The 20006-nt window shown below is 35.1% G+C and overlaps 5 protein-coding genes across 5 annotated transcripts; 1 reads left to right on the top strand and 4 right to left on the bottom strand.

The window, feature by feature from the left end:
- Nucleotides 1-279: 279 nt before the first annotated feature.
- On the top strand, nucleotides 280-1293 carry LOC142598156 (hexokinase-like). Its single transcript, XM_075735114.1, has one exon. The coding sequence runs from the start codon at nucleotides 280-282 to the stop codon at nucleotides 1291-1293; it is 1014 nt and encodes a 337-aa protein (XP_075591229.1).
- A 67-nt stretch (nucleotides 1294-1360) lies between these two features.
- On the bottom strand, nucleotides 1361-2536 carry LOC142598155 (V-type proton ATPase subunit B-like). The gene has a single exon (XM_075735113.1). The coding sequence runs from the start codon at nucleotides 2534-2536 to the stop codon at nucleotides 1361-1363; it is 1176 nt and encodes a 391-aa protein (XP_075591228.1).
- Nucleotides 2537-7156: 4620 nt separating this feature from the next.
- On the bottom strand, nucleotides 7157-9103 carry LOC142598154 (xaa-Pro aminopeptidase 1-like). The gene is made up of 3 exons (XM_075735112.1): nucleotides 8832-9103; nucleotides 8380-8573; nucleotides 7157-8292 (listed from the first exon to the last, which is right to left on the bottom strand). Exons 1-3 carry the CDS (start codon nucleotides 9101-9103, stop codon nucleotides 7157-7159), a joined length of 1602 nt encoding a protein of 533 aa, XP_075591227.1.
- Nucleotides 9104-11245: 2142 nt separating this feature from the next.
- LOC142598142 (dnaJ homolog subfamily C member 2-like) lies at nucleotides 11246-12028 on the bottom strand. The gene has a single exon (XM_075735099.1). The coding sequence runs from the start codon at nucleotides 12014-12016 to the stop codon at nucleotides 11246-11248; it is 771 nt and encodes a 256-aa protein (XP_075591214.1). The 5' UTR covers nucleotides 12017-12028.
- Nucleotides 12029-13134: 1106 nt separating this feature from the next.
- On the bottom strand, nucleotides 13135-14612 carry LOC142598153 (uncharacterized). Its single transcript, XM_075735111.1, has 3 exons — nucleotides 14599-14612; nucleotides 13831-14287; nucleotides 13135-13527 (listed from the first exon to the last, which is right to left on the bottom strand). Exons 1-3 carry the CDS (start codon nucleotides 14610-14612, stop codon nucleotides 13135-13137), a joined length of 864 nt encoding a protein of 287 aa, XP_075591226.1.
- Nucleotides 14613-20006: the final 5394 nt, after the last annotated feature.

Here is a 20006-nt window from a genome sequence, read left to right as displayed (position 1 = left end):
GGTCACTCAAAATGTTTAGACACATGCGTATCTAAACTAGCAAAAGGAGATGAAACCGGTGTGTATTACGTAATAGACTTCGGAGGTACGAACGTTCGTTGTGCTAGATGCTTTCTAAAAGGCGATCGAAAACTCATTCTTGATAGCATATCGAAAGACGCGCGGAATGTTAAAATTCGTAACTTGCCAAAAGGTCTGATGGATCCTAAAGCAACTGCAACTGAACTTTTTAACTTCATAGCAGAAGTTACCAAGGAATGCATGGTGAAGCACAAAGACATGGTGGAAGGAAAAGAAATTGAAGACTACGACAGAATATTCAGTGTAGGTTTTACTTTTTCGTACGGTACTAGACAAACCGCATTAAACAGTGCTTATTGTACAAATTGGGCTAAAGGATGGGAGACGGGTATTCAAACGGATGATCCCGTAACTAGTGACAAAATAGATCTTGCAATTTTGTTGAACCAAGCGTTTAATAGACTTAAAATACCAGCAAAGACCGTTGCAATTCTCAACGATACAGTTGGAACGCTTGTTGCTGGTTCATACACTAAAGAACAATATTCCCCAGATGCTATGATTGGTTTAATAGCTGGAACAGGGTATAATATGTGTTATTTTGACCCCCACGCTCATCAGTACAATTACAAAGGAAACGTTATAAATTTGGAATGTGGAGGTTTTGACGGATTTTTACCAAACAATATCATTGATCATGAAGTTGACGACGCTACAGCACCGCACGGATTACAACGTTTCGAAAAAATGGTAGCTGGTTTGTACATTCCAGAACTCGCACGAAGACTTATTTTGAGAGTTTTCAGATCTAAAGCTCCTAAGTTATGCTGGTGTCATGACTCCATTACAACTAAAGCTGTGTTTAAAATTATGGAAGATGAAACACCAGATCTAGCTGTCGTTAAAAATGCAGTTGCAACACTTTTCGAATGGGACACCAATACACTTTCTTTGACTGAACTTAACGCGATAAAACAAATCTGTAAAACCGTAATTGTGCGTAGTTCGACCATGATTGCCGCTGCCATCGCAGCCGTTGCTTCTTTGACTGGAAGATTATCGCCAGCGTCAGGAGGGCTTACAATTGCAGTTGACGGCAGTATCTACACAAAAAATAAAAGCTACAGAGATCTTCTAAGCGCCAAGCTAGTAGATATTTTAGGTCCGAATCTTGCTAGGCTGATTAAATTCCATATTTCATCTGATGGTAGTGGAATTGGAGCTGCAATTCTGGCTGCTACCGCAAATAAAATCGTATTAAGAAATTGCTGAGTGTGCTTGTCAAATGTTTAACAAATCAATTTTTAATTATATATTTCAGAAATCACGAAATAGTACGTTATTTACCATTTTCTGTTGTTGTTTTTTTATAAGCTTCACGACTGTAATACTTTGATAATAGTTCTGGTTTTATTTTCTTTAGCATATCCTCTGGGAAAGTTCGTAAAAGTTCCCAAGCGATGTCGAGCGATTCAAATATAGATCGGTTTTGGTATTTGTCTTGTGTGATAAAGTCAGTTTCGAATTTTTCCAGAAACTCTAGGTATAATAGGTCATCCGATGTCAGAGCCTCTTCTCCGATAACGGTTTTCATAGACCGCACATCATCGCCAATGGCGTAGTTTGAATACAATTGATCGCTAACAGAAGGGTGATCGTCTCGAGTGAGACCCGCTCCAATTCCGGCTTTCATAAGTCTAGACAAAGAAGGAAGTACATTTATCGGCGGGTAAATTTGTCTGTTATAAAGCGCACGATCTACGAAAATTTGACCTTCTGTAATATATCCTGTTAAATCAGGGATCGGATGAGTTATATCATCATTGGGCATTGTCAATATGGGAAATTGAGTTATTGATCCGTTACAACCTTCGACTCGTCCAGCCCGTTCGTATATTGTTGAAAGATCTGTGTACATATATCCTGGATATCCTCTACGGCCGGGCACTTCCTCTCTTGCAGCTGAAATTTCTCTAAGTGCGTCAGCATAACTGCTCATATCGGTTAAAATAACGAAGACGTGGAGTTCTCGATTGTAAGCCAAATATTCCGCCGTAGTTAAAGCAATACGAGGTGTAATAATACGTTCAACGGTGGAATCATTTGCTAAATTCAGAAAGAGCACGACGTTGTCTGACGTTCCGCCCTGTTCAAATTCTTTTCTAAATAGACGAGCAGTGTCCATACTAACGCCCATAGCGCCAAATACTACAGCGAAATTGTCTGGATGATGATCCAACACATCTTTTCCTTCTACTAAAGTTGCTTGACGGCATATTTGAGACCCTATGTCGTTGTGAGGAAGTCCGGAACTACTGAATAATGGAATTTTTTGGCCTCTTATAACGCTGTTCATTGTATCGATAGTGGATATTCCAGTCTGAATCATTTCCTTTGGAAAGATTCTGCAACTCGGGTTGATAGAAGAACCGTTTATGTTTAAATAATCTTGACCTATTATTCTTGGTCCATTATCTATTGGCCGGCCACTTCCGTCGAAAGTTCTACCGAGCATATCTTCACTGACGTGCATACTCATTAATTCTCCGAAAAACTCGACTACGCAGTTTTTTGTGTCAATGCCACTTGTTCCGTCAAAAACTTGAATAATGCAATATTTACCCGATATTTCTAAAACTTTTCCCAATCTTTTAGTACCATCTTCTAAAGTTACTGATACAATTTCGTCACTCACGGCGTGATCGACATTGTTCATAATGACAAGAGGTCCTTGAACAGCTATTAATCGAATGTAACTCAAAACTTACAGCTTATCGAAGCGTTTTGTATTCTCGGAGCGACATAGTAGTCGCGAGTAGCAGCTTTAGCGTTTATGTGAGCTGTTTCGTTCATTGTAACTAAACTTTAATTGCAATTCCCTTTTTGTAATTCAGAACAAATTATTGTCTATGTCGGACTAATAGCTAATTACTAATCTAAAAACTAAAACTAGTTTCAGATGTTTGTTTTCAAAAGTTATTTATTGATTATACCGTGATCAAAATTATTATTTACATTATTCAATTAATAAAGAGTAATTATCAAAAATAATATACCATAGCATTTGTAAAAATATCTATATCCGTGCAGTTAAAAAGCGTGATATGAAAATCTAAATAAGTAAAAATCTCGACAGATCAAGATGAAAAATGTGTATATATTAGTGTACGTTTAATCAATCTGATTTTTTAGAATTCGAACGGAGTAGCATAAGTGGAGACGCAGGAGGGGTTTTGGGGACAGGCGAGGGCGAATCTGTGAGTTGTTCGTCGAGGTTTTGGTATAAAGTCGATCCGGTCGTGAACATGACGTAAGATTTGGTGCCGTCAGGAAAGAACAACTTGACTTTTCCGTCAAGTTGACCGTTGACGAAATTACCTTCAGCTTGTTTTGCGTCGTTATAAACAAGAATACCTTTGTCGTTGGGTATGCCGTTGGCAAAAGTACCGTGGTAGATTTGCCCGTTCGGATACCACTTGGTTCCTTTTCCGTTCATTTGAGTTTTATTCCAATTTCCGGAGTAAATTTTTCCATCTGTCCAGAAATAAGTACCTTCGCCGTGGATCTGGCCATCTTTAAAGTTTCCGATATAAAAATCTCCGTCTTTGGTTTCTAAACGGCCAAGACCGGATCGCACGTTATTTTCATAATTACCAATGAAAATGGTTCCACTCGGTCTGATCTCTTTCCCAATTCCGTTTTTACAATTGCGGATAAAGTGGCCAATAGTTTTGCTTCCGTCTTCAAATTCGTAGCACCCAAATCCGTGTGAGCTGTTTTTGTGGTACTCACCGATGTATTTTGTGTTTTTACTTGTCGTCACAATCCCGATACCGTGCGGAATGTTGTTAAAGAAAGTTCCTCTATATATTCCTCCGTCTGGGAATGTCATTTCTCCGATTCCATGCATGCAATTGTCTTTGGTTTCTCCGCGATAGGTGAAGCCATTATTTAAATTGATTGGTGTACAATCTTCAGGAACAACGAGCTCTGAAGGGTTGAATGGGTAGTCGGGAAAATTATCTTGAAGTTCATCGGGGATGTTGGGAAGTCTGACGTAGTCGTCGACTTTGGTTCTGAAAATGGGCAGTCTTGGATCATTCATATAGTGTGAGTTCTCGTATTCACCGGCGTGATTCGATATGATGGACGAGGAAGATCCAGAATTTACGGAGAGGAATTCTTCGTTCACATTTATGGACATAGATTCTTTTTTTGAAAGTTCGTTTGTTTCAACAAATGACTTTTCTTGTTCAGGAATTTCTTTCGATAACTTAGTCATCGTTTGACTCAATAGAGGACCGGCTTCAATAGTGGCTTTTTCGTCTAACACAGGCCGTGGGCCGATGTTATATGAGCATTGTTTCTTGAACGTGTTACTTTCTTGACTTTCTTTTAATCTCTCAATTGACGTCTTTTCGAAATGTTACAGTTAAGCACTTACGGAGTAATTAAATTTTTTCTTTGAACAACAAGAACCCGGCATATAAAGAAACTATTTGTGTATTCAATACTTAGTAGATCTTAGAAAACACTGGAGCTGATTTAAAGGAGCAACATGCAAACTTATTTTTGAATACACCACTGGTTCAAGATTACTCTTTGCGACCAAGATGACGTGTAAACTCAGTTTCCTGCTGCTGCTTTCTTTTTGTTTATGAATTCCCGTAACATTTCGGCTTTGAAAGGACAGGAATCTGGAATATCGATTTTATAGCTGCGTTTCGGATTCTTCTTTAGTTTTTTGGCTTCCTTTCTAACTTTTTTCTTGTGTTCTTTAACCTTCTTCTCAATTTTGTATTTGGTAGCTAGTTTTTGTCTCTTGGATGTGCCTGAAAGAGTTGTGACTAAAACTATTACTTACTCTTTAAAGTGACCATGAGCGTATAAATTAGAAAATTTGTCTATTAGTATAAACTCGATAAACGAAATTTTGAATCGGCTTGCTTTTTTTAAATTTTCAAAATTAAAAAAAAATATTTCAGAATTACGTAGGTACTTTGCTAACTGAGTTTCGTAACTTCAGAAAACAATCTATAATTAAACTGTATAAACGAATCAGTGAGGGCCTGGTATGAAAAGCGTAACGATATGTTATTCTTCATCGTATAATAACACTATTTTATTAGTGGATAAACTTGTACACGCAATTAGCAAAAAATATAAAATAAAAAATCTTGTAGATCTGAGCAAATTGAAATTCCTGGAAGCCAATGACCGCTTGAACTTAGAAGTCGAAAAGCTTGAACTTGATTTAGTCTTATGCCCGTTCTCAAACATCAATTATTGGTTATATGATTTGTCAGAGCAGTCAGAAGATAGTTTAGTCTATTTTCTGTTACCCACAGATCATGAAGGGAAGATTAATGAAACTTCTCAGCTAGCATATGAAGAGCTTTGCAGCCAGGTGAATGATTTTCGAATTTCCGTACACAAAAAAAAAAACATAAAATACGCAGTAGTAGGTATAGGTGATAAATCTTACGGCGCCGAGTATTTTTGTCGACCGGCTTTATCGGTCAACAGAATGTTGAAAACGTTAAAGTGTGAACCGTTACGACGGTCTATGCTGTTTGACAAGGCCGTTGTAACTAACGAGCATATATTTGATGAAGTGTCTAAAGAGTTGTTTCCCTTACTAAAAGCCATAGAAACAGCCAAAATTGAAGAGGAAATGCAACAACTGGATACTACTTCAAGCGAGTCTGAAACTGAAACTTATTTAGATGCGAATAAGAACTGCGACCTCGAAGAATTGATTCAAGACAGAACGCAAAGCAACACAAAAGAAATGTTATCTGATTTGCAGCGGAAAACGCTCACAAAACAAGGATATCGCTTAATCGGTTCCCATAGCGCTGTTAAGCTATGTCGCTGGACTAAGCACCAGATGCGTGCTCGAGGTGGCTGCTACAAGCACACTTTTTATGGTATTCAATCTCACAGATGTATGGAATTCACCTGTTGTTTGGCTTGTGCTAACAAATGTGTGTTTTGCTGGCGCCACCAGACAAATCCAGTAGCTAAGGAATGGAACTTTAAGATAGATGATCCCGCGTGGATTGTCACTGAAGCAATCAAAGCCCAGCGTTCTCTGGTCAACATTTTTAAAGGCAGTCCTGGTGTAGCCGAAACCAACCGTTTGGCAGATGCTATGAATGTAGCACATTGTGCGTTGAGTTTGGTTGGGGAGCCCATTCTGTATCCAAGAATCAACGAACTGTTGGAAATTTTACATCAGCACAATATTTCGACTTTTCTCGTAAACAATGGGCAGTTTCCGGAGCAACTGACTACTATCACACCTGTCACCCAGTTGTACCTCTCTATTGATGCTTGTGATCCGTACACTCTGAAAGAGCTCGGACGGCCCATGTTTTCAGATTATTGGGAGCGTCTGTTGACAAGTATTCAAAATATCAATAAATCTAAGTCAAGATCTGTGTTTCGTCTGACGATAATAAAAGATAAAAACGAAAATGACGCGCAAGGATATGCACAGTTCATGCAAATTGGACAGCCGAGTTTTGTGGAGCTAAAAGGGGTCACTTTCACCGGAGTTGGGTGTGGCATTTCAATGAAAAATGTGCCCACCCATGAAGAAGTGATTGAGTTCTCCAAAGACTTGTTGATCGAATACAACTGCCTTCGTCAAAACAATCTAGATTTAGACGAATACGACATAGTTGCTGAAAGTATGCATTCTTGTTGCGTCTTGATTGCAAATAAGAAGTTTTGCGTCAACGGAGTTTGGCACACCTGGATTGACTACCCAAAGTTTTTTGAACTTAAAAGGTCGAAAGCCGAGTTCACTGAAACTGCTTACTCATTGCCAACGCCTTCTTGGGCGCTTTACAACAGTAAAGAGCGTGGGTTTGACCCGAACGACACAAGAGTTTACACAAAAAAACGTTTAGATGTTATGCGAAAACAAGCTTGCAATGCAGACTGCACTTGCACTTGAATGTAGTTCAAATCCTAGCTAGCGAGTCTAACTTGGTATATTGTTTATAACTAACTAATTTTTATTACTTGATACTTATCGTATGTTGATTTTATTCGAGAAGTTTATGTCAAAAAATTATCCAAGCGAGCTAAACATCGTTTTGAAATTGTGGTGTTTTGTTTCAAAAACTCAACCCACAAATGGTTTTGTTTCAGACCTAAGCCAACCCAAAAAATTCCCAATAGAAAGTTGTAAATCACATTTATTCGAATATGAAAGTGAATAGTCGGGTAAATGAACGCAAAGCTTTGCTAATTTCTCATATACTTCTTTATGATAAGAATTTAACCAATCAAGTTGTTCCTTAGTCAAAAGACTCGGGTCTATGAGTTTTCGACAGTAAGGAACCATTGTGAGTTGCTTAAAACAGAGATAATGTACTTGATCTTCGTTCTCAATTTGATTTTTTTGCAATGCAGAGTACTGTACGTTTTCCAATCTTATACCGTATTTTTCGGGAAAATATAGACCGGGTTCGTTACTAACAACCATATGATTTACAAAATATGTTGGTTTTGCTTTGCATTGACTAAGATAACAAATCCCAGGCGGGCTTTCATGCACGACGGTACCTGAGCCAACTCCGTGTCCAGTGCTGTGGTTGAAGTCCAATCCTTGTTTCCACAATTCGGCTCGGCAAACAGTATCGAGCTGCGAACCGCTCAATTTATTGTTTGGAAAAACAATATTTGCCAGATTGATATGGGCGGCAAGAGTATAGGTGTAGTGTCGTATTACTTCATCTGGAGGTGTACCCAAATAAATGGTTCTAGTGCAATCTGTTGTTACAACGCCGCTGTAGTGAGCGCCAGAATCGACTAAAAGCACCCCGTCATTGGCAAACTTTTTTGCAGTTTTTTCATTTATACGATAATGGACTATTGCTGAATTTTCATTAAAACCTGAAATAGTTTCAAAAGATAAACCATCAGCGCCTAATTTGTTCAATCTTTGATCAGCCAATAATTTACAAACATCTTCTTCATCTAACAGTTCAAGTGAAAAGTTAGTATCTGATCCTATTTGATTTGCTGAAACGCTTTCATACCATTTGGTGACGTAACACAATGTAGTTGAGATCGCTAAAGAATCTCTGGCGTGGTACAATAAACTAAGCTCTATTTCTTTGTCTGTCTTAACCGATTTTATGTTTTGTATGATGTCTTCGGAGAAATTGATTTTAATGTTGCATTTTGACATAAAATCGATTAAACCTTGATTTGCACTATTAAGCAGAAAAATTTCCATGTCTTGGTCTTTCAAACCTTCCAAAAAAGAGTAAAAATTTTTATATTCATGCAAAACAATATTGATTTCATGCATAGCGTCAATACAGTTCGAATCAAACTTACGTTGGCTTGAGTTAAGCACGAACCAATGAACAGTAGTTTTGTCTAATAACAAATAAGAATAAATCACGCGGTTGTACATAATGTCATCAGCTCTTGCATTAAGTATCCAAGCGATTGAATCTAGTTTATATATCAAGACTATTTGGTTGTCTGAAAGTGCTAATTCGTCGCGAACTTTTGAGAGTTTTTCTTTCCTTGTCATCCCACAAAGTGACTCGTCCAAAAAACTAATCTTAGAAGGTGAAAACAAAAGTCTTTCCATCCAGATCTCGTCTATTAAATTCCTTGGACATAGATTTTTTTCTGTGATTTTTTTTAGTACAACGTCATTGGACAAATTCGCTCGTAAATATTTTACAAAATCAGTTGAATGAAGATATGGGTCGAACCCGACGCTGGTGTACTTGTTTTTTTGAAGTGCACTTAGAATATTTTTTCTAGTGAGATTATACAGTTCCCAGTCGCTCGGCAACTCTTGTTTAGCTTGAATTGTGTAGCGGCCATCGGTAAAAAAGGAAACCGTGTCGGTACCTATGATAATGAAAGCTGAACTGCCTGAGAAGCCACTGATGAATTTTACTCTTTGATCAGATTCAAGAACATATTCGCTGTCGTGTGGATCTGTTAAAGGCACTAAGTAACAATCAATTTTCAACGTTTTGTATAGGTTTCGTAGCTTACCGAGCGTACAATCATCTTTCTCATTCATTTGGATTAGACTCATGATTTAATTTATATCCATTATCAATAATTTCTAAATAGATTTATTAAGAATATATTGCAGCGTTAAACTTTTTCAGCTGCAGCGATAAAACAAAAGAATTAATAAACTTGTGAAAACATCTAATCATCGTTATTTTTTGGATAATAGGTGACGTTGTGAAAAGTACCAGAAAATGAGTCGTATCTGCTCGTAGCCATGACAGGATTCCAGTCTGGAGGGTGTGAGTAATTGCATTTGGGCTGGGTGCAGTTTATGTTAAATTTACAAGGTATTTCTGGGTGAATGTAAAAACAGGACATTCCATATGGGCACTTAGGCCAGTATGTGCACATTTCTTCTGGATGAATAAACCTGCATTTAGATCCGAGCTGGCAATTAGGAAAACTGGAGCATTTTTTTTTAATTTTTTCTTGTACCGGCACGGGCTTGGACGGTACCACATGTGCATTCATATAATTATTTGCATCGTAATTATTAGTTCTATATTGGTTATTTAAATAATTGCGTTTGGGTTTTGGCTTGTTGTTTTGGCGCACATGCTTTCTATTATCGGTTGCAGGAGAGTTAGGTTCCTGGTTTGATTGATGTTCAGATTCGAGAACCTGATCAACGTAAGTTGTAACATCCGTTGACTTTTGACAAAAGATTTTCTGTAGAGCTTCGTATTCTTCTTTCTCATAAGTCTTTTCTCTAATTACGTAGGGCCTTAAGTCATTCATCAACCAAACAATAAAAGCACAGGTATTTTCCTGCAATATTTTATATAGTTTGTCTGTTACTTGGTCAAGATTTTCACCAGGCTTGGATATTATGATCCAAATGTCAACCGATTTATTTACAAAGTCTGCTTGAAAGATATTATTTTCTCTTAAATAGTTAGCTATCTTAAGAACAGCATATTTTGCCTTATCTTCTTGTTTTACTTCCATTCGCGAATCAGTTAGAATTTTAACAATAGAATGAATAAAAACTTAGTTCAAAGTTTTAATATAAATAATAATCCTAGATATTTTGCTAAAACTCATAGTGAAAAGATTTTTTTTTGATTAAGGCAAAAAAAAAATTTAGTTGTCGAATTTGTTTCTATGAAGAATTGGTATTATTGCGATTCAATAGACACATTTTTAAGCCAAAAAAATGAAGAACTTAGTCTTTTCTATGACAGATTATCGGATTTTAAAACAGATTCCGTGGTTAAAAAAGATATCTACGAAGGTGGACTGACATCGTGGGAAAGTGAAAAAAAATTAATAAAGCATTTGTTTGATCACTACACTGAATTGCTTGACAAATCTGAACCTTTGACAATTTTTGACTTGGGCTGCGGATGTTCAAGTGTGTCTTTTTCTATTGCTGCATATCGAGAAAAGAAAAATTTTTCAACAATCTTACTTTTGCAAGATTTAAATAAAGAGGTTTTCTTAGATTTGTGTAAAAAAAAAAATGTTTCAGATTTAGTAACGGTACGTTTTATCTGTGCAAGCTGGAAATCAATTGAAAAAGCAAATTTTAACAAATCCCATCTTAGTTTTAAAGTCGACCTTGTGCTGAGTTCCGAAACTCTGTATAGAATTGAATCGTTCGCCGATTTTACCGAAAGTGTTATTAAAATAGTTAATAAATTTAATAAAGATAATGATAACACACAAATTCTCCTTGCACAAAAAAGATATTATTTTGGTTTAGGTGGAGGGTCGATTCCATATATCAAATTTATAGAAGAGAATTATACAAATATAAAGATAACTATTAATGAAGAAATAGTTGACAACATGAGTACTATTATCGATATTTTGAAGATGGAAATCAATATGAACAAAGTTTATTAACTATATTTTATTTTAACCGCAATAAAATGTCGAGTGAGTAAATAATTAACACACGTTCGATATGTTTTTTAACAATTTAATAAGGAATAACAAAAAATATTATTATCCAAAAAACTAAATTTAGATAACGCTTACAAATATAATTAATTACCGAACAGAAAATCAGCCCACAATGTCCAAAGTTAGTGAAACAATTAATTTGTTCAAGGATAAAATCGAAAAAGTAAAAGGACTGGTTTTTCCGCTGCGTATAAAAGCAAATTCGAAATATTTGTCAAACTTGCAATTGAAGAAGCATAAAAAAGAAGACTAACTAAAGTTGGTTATTAACGGTTTTATCAACGATCTTGATCATACGATTTGCTGATAATATGCTAGGTTCACTAAATAAGAAACTTTCGAATTTTAGGTTTGCTTGAAGCTGCATAATTTGATCCAATGTAGCTTTTGTGAGCCATTGATTCAAAGCCTTAGAAAGTTGTTCCACTTTTTTAGAATCTTTAGGTTTGGAAGTCAAATTGGTGAAAACTGATTTGATTTGTGCAATAGCATTCTTCATGTTGGTAGCATCTTTCATTTTCTTTTCCAAGCGTTGACGGTTTAATAATTTGGGATCAACTTTTTTAGATGCCGCTGAATCCTTTTGCTTGAGTCTAGGATCAGCTTTTTCACAAGCAACTATAAATTTAGCGAGACGTTCGTTGTTATACTTTTGGAGCTTATTAATGCGACGTTGGTTTTCTTTGACCATGCTTCGTCGCTCATCTTTGTCACATCCAGTAGATTTATCGTACAAAGTAGCTAAACTAAAGTCTCTCCAAGATGTGGCGTTTCGCCAAAAGTTGTATAATTTTTGCACTTCTTCAAGAGGAAGATTTTTGTCGCCAAAATCTGGAATGGGCGATTCATTAATGAAAAAACTTTCTTTCTCAAGATTTTTTTTTGCGATTTCAAAAAAGTTCGCTTCATCGATTTCCAAGGGTAGATAGTTGTCGAAAAACAGAGTGCTGTCGTATTTTATACGTTCAACTTCGTTAGAAAGAACTTCAAAAGCTTTAGAAATGCGAATGTAGTAGTTTTTCATTTGAGTGGGGCTAAAAACCGAAATGTCAGGCAAGTATTTCTTGAGTTCTGGGTCGATGGAACAGTAATCAATGTTGCTAGCTTTATCTGGGTGAAACAAGAGGCTTAACTTAAGGAAGTTAGATCTTAGTTGTTTTTGTGATGCATTCTTCGGAACGCAGCACAACTTGTACAAGTCTTCTTCTGCTTCAAGTAAGCCGTATAACACGTTGTTAATTCCACTGTAAATGTCTCCTTTTTTGTTCTTTGGAGTTTCAGAGTTTGAATCAGAAGTTTCGGTATTTTTTGACTTCGAGATGTCCTCGATTTCCTTTTCAATTCTCTCAGTTTCGTTCATTTTATTGTAAATAGGCTTTTCATATTTTTCATGAAAACTGTGCCCAGCCTGCTCTTTATTCAATCGGATAATGGATATAGTCTTAGTAACTACTTCACCATCAGCAGCGTAATCGTCTCGAAGCTTCGTCATTTTGACAAATCAGTTTTCCAAAATTTTTTGCTAAACAAAGAAATTTATTCTAAAAATATTTTTATTTTGAGATTATTTCCAAAATAAAATTTTTCAGAGTTGTTATTAAGTTTCGTATTTTTAAGCTCTGTTCGCATGTATTGAAAACCAGGTTGCAAATGTGCGATCTAAGCAAGTCAATGTTGTACTCAACCAGTTGTTCCATTGGTGTGTTATTTTCTCCTTCGTGGGAATAAGCGAGTTTTTTCTTTATTTCGTTGATGATGTCGAATATTTGTTCCATAAGTAAATAGTCAAAATCTGTGTAGATAGATTTTAAATCGCAAATAGGCTCGATTGAATAGTTTATATCGTATTTTTGCGCAATTCTTTGCAGCAAAATGGTTAGTTCAACGTTAATAAATTCAAACGTGGACACGTTGGGCGAGTTTTCTTTCAAAATAAACTGGGCGATATTATTGAATAAAAATTCAAAGTGAGTTTGAAGCAACTCTAAATTTTGAATAACAACAAGTTCTGCATTGCTGAAATTGACATTTAAAAATTTTTTTCCCAGTTCAATATATAGTTGATCGAGCGTGTCCGGGTCGACGGCAGTTATATTAGTCATTTCGACAAAAATTATATTAAAATATTAATGTAACTAGCCATTATTCCAAAATTAAATCATTGCTGAAATTATTGGTTTGAGTATGCAAACTGTCGAATTTTTTGATGCGTTCTTTAAATTTTGGCAACTCCTCGTGATCAACGACAGGGTCATAAAAAGTGATAGCTGTTCCGCTCCTGCCGGCGCGCCCGGTGCGCCCGATACGGTGCAAGTATATTTCGAATGTGGGCGGTAGTTCATAATTAATAACGATGTCAATATCTAAAACGTCAATACCTCTGCCCATGACGTCAGTTGTGATTAATATGGAATTTTGCGAATTTTTAAACGAGCTTAGAATAGACTCTCGCACTTCCTGTGGTTTTCCCCCGTGGATGTAAAGCACAAAACCGAAGTTATTTGACAAACTGGCTGAAAGCTTGGAAGCAGTATGCTTTTTATTGACAAAGAGTAAAGTTTTTTTAATTTCATTTTTTAATATGTCTTGCAACGCATAGTATTTCTCGTTAGTACTGACCTGAATAAACTTTTCTCGAATTTTGGTTTTGCCGGTGTTGTCAGCTGTAATCTGAAAAATAATCGGTTTTTTAAAATAGGACGTAGCCAAATTAAGTAGTTTATCGGCGAAGGTCGCACTAATCATAATGATCTGCGAGTCTTCATTGACAGAAGCAAAGATTTTGTCTATGTCATCGAAGAAGTTCAAATTAAGCATCTCGTCAGCTTCATCAATTACTATGGTATCACAAGCTGAAAACGTAATGTATGATCTAGACAAAAAATCTAGAAGTCGTCCTGGTGTGGCCGATATTAGATCCACTCCTTGCAGCATATTGCAAAACTGTTCACTGATGTTTTTTCCTCCTATGATGGCCAACGCAACTAGATTTTTATTGGGAGACAATTTTTCAAAGTGTTCGACGATTTGCTGCGAAAGTTCTCTGATAGGGGACAAAACCAAAACTGAAGGGTTTCGTTCTTTGTCTCGCACTCTGTTCGCCTCCACTAGTTTAACTATAATTGGAATGAGATAAGCAGCAGTTTTTCCACTGCCTGTTTGTGCCAGCCCAATGATATTATGACCCTGAGTAGTGACATTTATAAGAACTCGCTGGATCAACGTGGGTTCCGTCCAGCCAAGTCTTTTAATGTTACCAGCGACAATGGAATAATGACTATAGTCATCCCATGACCTCAAAACAGGGAAAATTTGATTTTCATTATTTTTTATTTCAATTGAATAGTAGTCATAAATTTTTTTCCAATCTTTCGAATCCATTTTATCTAATGGTTTTGTAAACATTGAGTTATTGAGCAGAATCGATTCTGTTTTCTGGGTCTCATAAAGATCGGTCCCGTAAATGTCGTTTTCTTCGGCATTTTGTGTTTGTTCTGTTTTTTTTTGAGGCAGAAGTGAATCTAACTTAGATTGGGGAGTAGTTGTTTTTTCGTTAGATTTCAACCCTTGCAGGTAAGCTTCAACTTGTTTCTTTTTTATATTTACTTTAGATGGTTCATCGTTCTTTTCGTTTTTTCTTTTTTTAACGAGCTTCAGAAGGACCATCAAATGTATAATAAAACATAAAATTATTTATATTAAAAAAATATTGTTTTAGATATACGATTTTGATAGATACAATCTCTACTACTTAAAAAAATTGTTATCATGAGTATAAACATTTGTACTTTAACTAACTTTAGCTTAATAGTTTTTCCTGACGAGTTTTTAGAATACAATGAGTTTCAGGGACTAGCAAGATTTCACATTTCAAAAAAGTTTCAACTTTACAACGCTTTCTTGAACGAGTTTCTCGTTTCTTTGGTAAAAACTTTTGAAATGCAATTTAAAAAACTAATTAATATTCAACTAGTAACTTATGGTAAATTACCCACAGACTGTTTGGCCACTCTGAATCAAAACCCACACGTTCAGCTTCAGATAGTCGAAAAAACCGACTCTGATCTAATAGCGCAGATTCATCAAACACTTTTTCTGAAAGAGTTTCCAATCATATATTATACATTTTCCAATACTGGCCCCTGGTTAGGAAAAGTAAAAAGAGAGCCAAACCAGTTTGAAATTCAGTCAGTCAAAATTCAAAATTTTATTAATGAGCACGAACCATTTTTATTTTTCGACCTTACAAATACTGAGAACCTTTATTATATTGACGTGGAAAAAAAGTCCAGGCTGTTAAAAATAAACCTCAATGCAAGCAAAATACTAACTATGATCAATGCGTTACGAACTGATAAGGTTTATTCAGCAGTTCAGTTCTATCAGATTTCTGAACAGGGTGACAACTCTTTAGTTGATTATACGATCGAGAACTTGCTTGGCGACACAACCGAGTTTGTTGGTTTGGCTCCCGACACGCTTGCTTCAAGCTTATCAAAAATCGACATAGAAAACCACAACAGTGCAATTTATAAAAAAAACTCTGATTACTTACTTGCGTTGATGAAATCCATCAGAACACTTTTTACATACTCAATTTGCCAGATAATCTCAGAGTACGTCAAAGTTCTTCAATGCAATCGGATAGTAATCGTAGCGAATTCTGACATTCCAAAAGATTTTACAGCAGCAGTATCAGCTACTTTGAAAATACTGAATAACGAAATTCAAGATATCTACTCAGACGATACTTTTTTTTTTTATTTTTAGTTTTTATAAATTTTTTCGACTAATTTCGAAAAAATTTTACTTTATTAATCAAAATGGCCGAGCAATCTGAAAAAAATTGTCTCACCAAATATACTAACCTTAGTTATGAAAACTGCGGAAGTTTCGAAAGCCTTCATGAAGGTATTGATGTGAGTTGCAAACTCAGCGAAGTTTTTTTGCGACATGCGTTCTACGTTATGCGTGATTTATCGCATATAGGTTTAACCTTGGTTGAAACTACTTACAATAAAATCAAAGAGTACCACTCAAAAATGAACAATCGGTCTATTGAACTTACATGAAATGTTAATCGTAAAAATTTTTTGGTAGTTGAAACAAAAACAGATTTTTGAAATATTTTCCTCCAACAAGCAGATAGTAATCGTTCACAAAAGCCAGTCCGTTTAACTCGGTATTAAAAAACATCATGGCATCATTATTTTTTTTTGCCACGTGTAAGCAATTTGAAATCTCTTCATTCAATAGGTCAGACCCTTGTAAACTGAGAATGTAAGCATTTTCAGACTTTTCTTTGTGATGCATCACAATAATGTAAGGGGTATGATAAATTGTAACAGCAAAATAGCCTTTTGAATTGATGTTCGAAATTGAATTAAATCGTTTACCATATGGGAAATGCTGTTTTTCAAAGCGTTTCATAGCATTTTCATTCTTTGTATCTATATTATTTTTCGTAGCTATTAAATTTAAAATGAATGAAAACTCATTTGCAGTGAGCCAATTGGCATATCTTGTGAAAACAACCAATTCTTTGTTTCGGTTTATAGTATTTTTCGTAGCTGAATCTAAATCTAATTTCTTAGAAGAATATTTGAGAATCATTTGCTTGTTCAAGTCTGAATCATTTTCAGCCATATTATTAAGTTTTTCCTTATTTTCGAAAATTAGTTTGAAGTCTTTATTTGCTACTAGGCAAATTAACCTAGAAAAAATTTCTTGAGCATCGACCGTAAACATGTCTGTATTACCACAATTTAAGAATATTCTTTTTGCTATGCCAAACTTATCCGTAGGTTGAAAAAATAAATCTGAGCTCAACCCCCAGACGTTAGACTCGCACAAAGTTCCAGACAAATCAATTGGAATGTCGTACTGACCCTTCAAAAAAGTTTTCCTCTTAGCTGAATACATGAAAACCCTTAAAACTGAATTATCAAAAAAACCAGCTATCAGAAACATAATTTTAGCGTCTAATATTTCAACATGAGCAAGTAGTGTAAATCCTTCTAACATATAATCTTGATTGATATACGCTGTCGTCGATAGTTCTCCATCCAGATTAAAGTGTGAGTAAGCTACAAGAACCGACTTTGTAAAGGCTGAAGAAATAAGTATTATTTTCTCATGATTTTTCAGCCAAGCATGTACACATGAGTCCAAGTTACTCCTTTTTTCTTGAGGTTGTAACAAATCAGAAGCAAAACATTGATCTAAGTTCGTAATAATGGTAGGATTTTTTTCAAATGAAAAATACCTAATTCCTTCGACAAAAAATCGCTGATCAATGGGTATTTTCGCAATTTGTAAGTCAGAAATATTAGAGTAGTTTGTATTCTTTTCGTTTCGAGTCCCACCAGTTAATATAATCAATATAACTCTATATATCGATTTCATGAAAGAAAAAGTTTTGTTTTCGCCTAAACTCCAATTATCGAATGATTAGTAATAGCGAGCTGGCAAACTTAGAAATGTAATTTTTGTGTGTACTACATCACAATATTGAATCTAAAATAGCGGTTTCGTCAAAATATTTTATTTGCAAGTAGTTAGCTTTAGAAAGTTCGAACAAACGGAGCTCCTTTGACCACAACGGGTTATTTTGTCTTTTAAAGCTTTCATTTCTTTCACCCCACTCAAGAAATTTGATTTGTTTGTAAAGATTTGGAGAAATTGCATAAATAGTATTGAAAATAATCAAAGCGTTTATTACATTATAACAAGGATGAACAGATTTTTGGACAATTGTTGTGAAAATTTTTTCGATTAGCTTCTCAATCTTCGAAAAATTTTCTTCTGTGGTATCGAGCTGAACGTTAAAAATTGAATTAAACAAATTAACAATATTGCTTATCTGTTCTTTGGAATCGAGCATATATTTACCTTTATTTCGCAAAATTTTTGGAAAACCTGCCTATTATGATTTATTTAGATATAAATAAATTCTGAAAAAATTTAGGAGAATGTTTAATCAAAAATATGTGAGCGAGATCGTCAGCTTCAATATCAATTTTTAAGTATAACTTATTGTATCTCTCATCGGTCTGAGTGAGATCGTAATTATAAAATAACAAACATTTAATGGTGGGTCATCAGCAGATTGCGTATAAACACAATAATGAAATACGCAGAGGAATATTGTTAAACCAGGGAAAAAAAATACAAGTGTATGACATTGATGAAAGGCACATAGTAGAAATTGATGATGAAAATATTTTGTCAAGGGGCTTGACAAACGAATCTATTAATGATAACGAAAGTAGTTGTGCTGGCAAGTTATTCTTATATAAATCTGACAGCGAAACAAACTTGGCATATGAATTTGAAGAAGCTTTTTTGAGCGGCATAAATTTATTTCAGTTGGGTCCTAGGTACAATGTTAAACTATTAGACATCAAGTCCGTTCAAGACTTGACCTGTGCGAATTTATATTTAGACACAGAAGCATTTAGAAATGAAGCAAGCTACAAAAATAAAATTTACGCAGGATCGCTCAGGCAGATCGCAGACGATATGGAAAAAGAATTTTTTAATTCTGAAGCTTCACAAGTCTTGCTTTTTGAAGGTGACTATCATACCATTACTGAGGCTGTAAAAGTGTTATTGTGGTTTATACAAAAAAGCCTTAACAATTCTAAATTGACGTCTATACACGATGAAAAAATTTACATCCAACTTGACGCTATAAACACAATACTCAACTTAGTTTCCGGTAACGCGAATTGCGGTTATAATAGAATTCTTTTTTCGTTTAACATAGAAGTGCGATCTATCAAAGAAAACCTTTTTACTTATTTGTCTAAGTTTACAGTAAAAAAAAACTCACAACAGCATATTTTAGCGTGGTCTCAAATCCTTCCGACTTTCTTAGTTTCATCAATTAAACTAGTAAAGCATGCTTTGTTTTCGTCTTTTTGGTTTTATAATATAGCTGATAATTTGATAAAGAACAACCAGAAGTTGTCAAACACAGCATATGTTACGCCTGTCATTGAACACGAGCCATTTTTTACATGTTGCTTAATATGGCTAATTTCGAAGGACCAAACCGACGTTAATAATGTAGTCAATCCACAACAAATCCGAAAACTGTTTTGTATTACAATTGATTTGATCAGCACGCTACAGTATGACATAAAACTGATGTACAATAACGACAAAAAAATTTATGCAAATGAAGTCGTTAAGAAATTTTGTCAAAGCATGAACAAACTCAACATAGATAGTAACATAATAACTCGAATATTGACCATTAATATTTCTTTAGCTTTATGGAACCTTGGTGCGCATCATTTATCGTACTATAGAAATTCTGATTTTTATCAGAAAGACTGTACTGCTGAGTTTTTAAATACCTTTGAAAAAAGTTTTACAAAAGCTGTTTCTTACGTTAGACCGTCTTTTGGATGGGCAATCCGTTACTTAGTTAGTTCCCTAATGCTTTCGGACAAATACTGTATGAAAACTGAGCATGAGTCTTTAAATAGTTATCTTTGCCACGAAGTTCTTTGTTCAAAACTTTCAAAAATGATGATTACTGACTGGACATTAAGTATGACCAATCACTTAAATCATGTCATAGAATCGCCAGAATTAATGTTCGATCGGTTTGACTATATGTGTAACAAAATAATAGATTATACATTTGCTTTAATCAATCAGTACTTTTCCAATTTGAACATTTTTAAACTCATGGATAACTTTAATTTTTATTTACGGCCAATCATACGCAATGCACAATTTGAGTTACACGTTTTACCAGCTTTAGGAGTAAATTCGACCTATACGTTGTACAGCCAAATAGATTCTACAAATGGAAAAGCAGATACTTATACTGATTATTCATTTTCAAAGAGTAATCGTAAAGCGTTTATAACCGTACATACCTTACTAATGGAACAAGTTGCCACCTACAAATCGATAATAATGAACAAAGATTTTCAAAAAATGTATTTCGACACTAGCTTTGAAAACAATACTTTTTCGGTGAAGAATCCAACGTATAA

This window comes from Dermatophagoides farinae, unplaced genomic scaffold (assembly GCF_024713945.1).
Source record: "Dermatophagoides farinae isolate YC_2012a unplaced genomic scaffold, ASM2471394v1 contig9, whole genome shotgun sequence".
Lineage (NCBI taxonomy): Eukaryota > Metazoa > Arthropoda > Arachnida > Sarcoptiformes > Pyroglyphidae > Dermatophagoides > Dermatophagoides farinae.
This window is presented reverse-complemented; position numbering and strand designations above follow the sequence as displayed.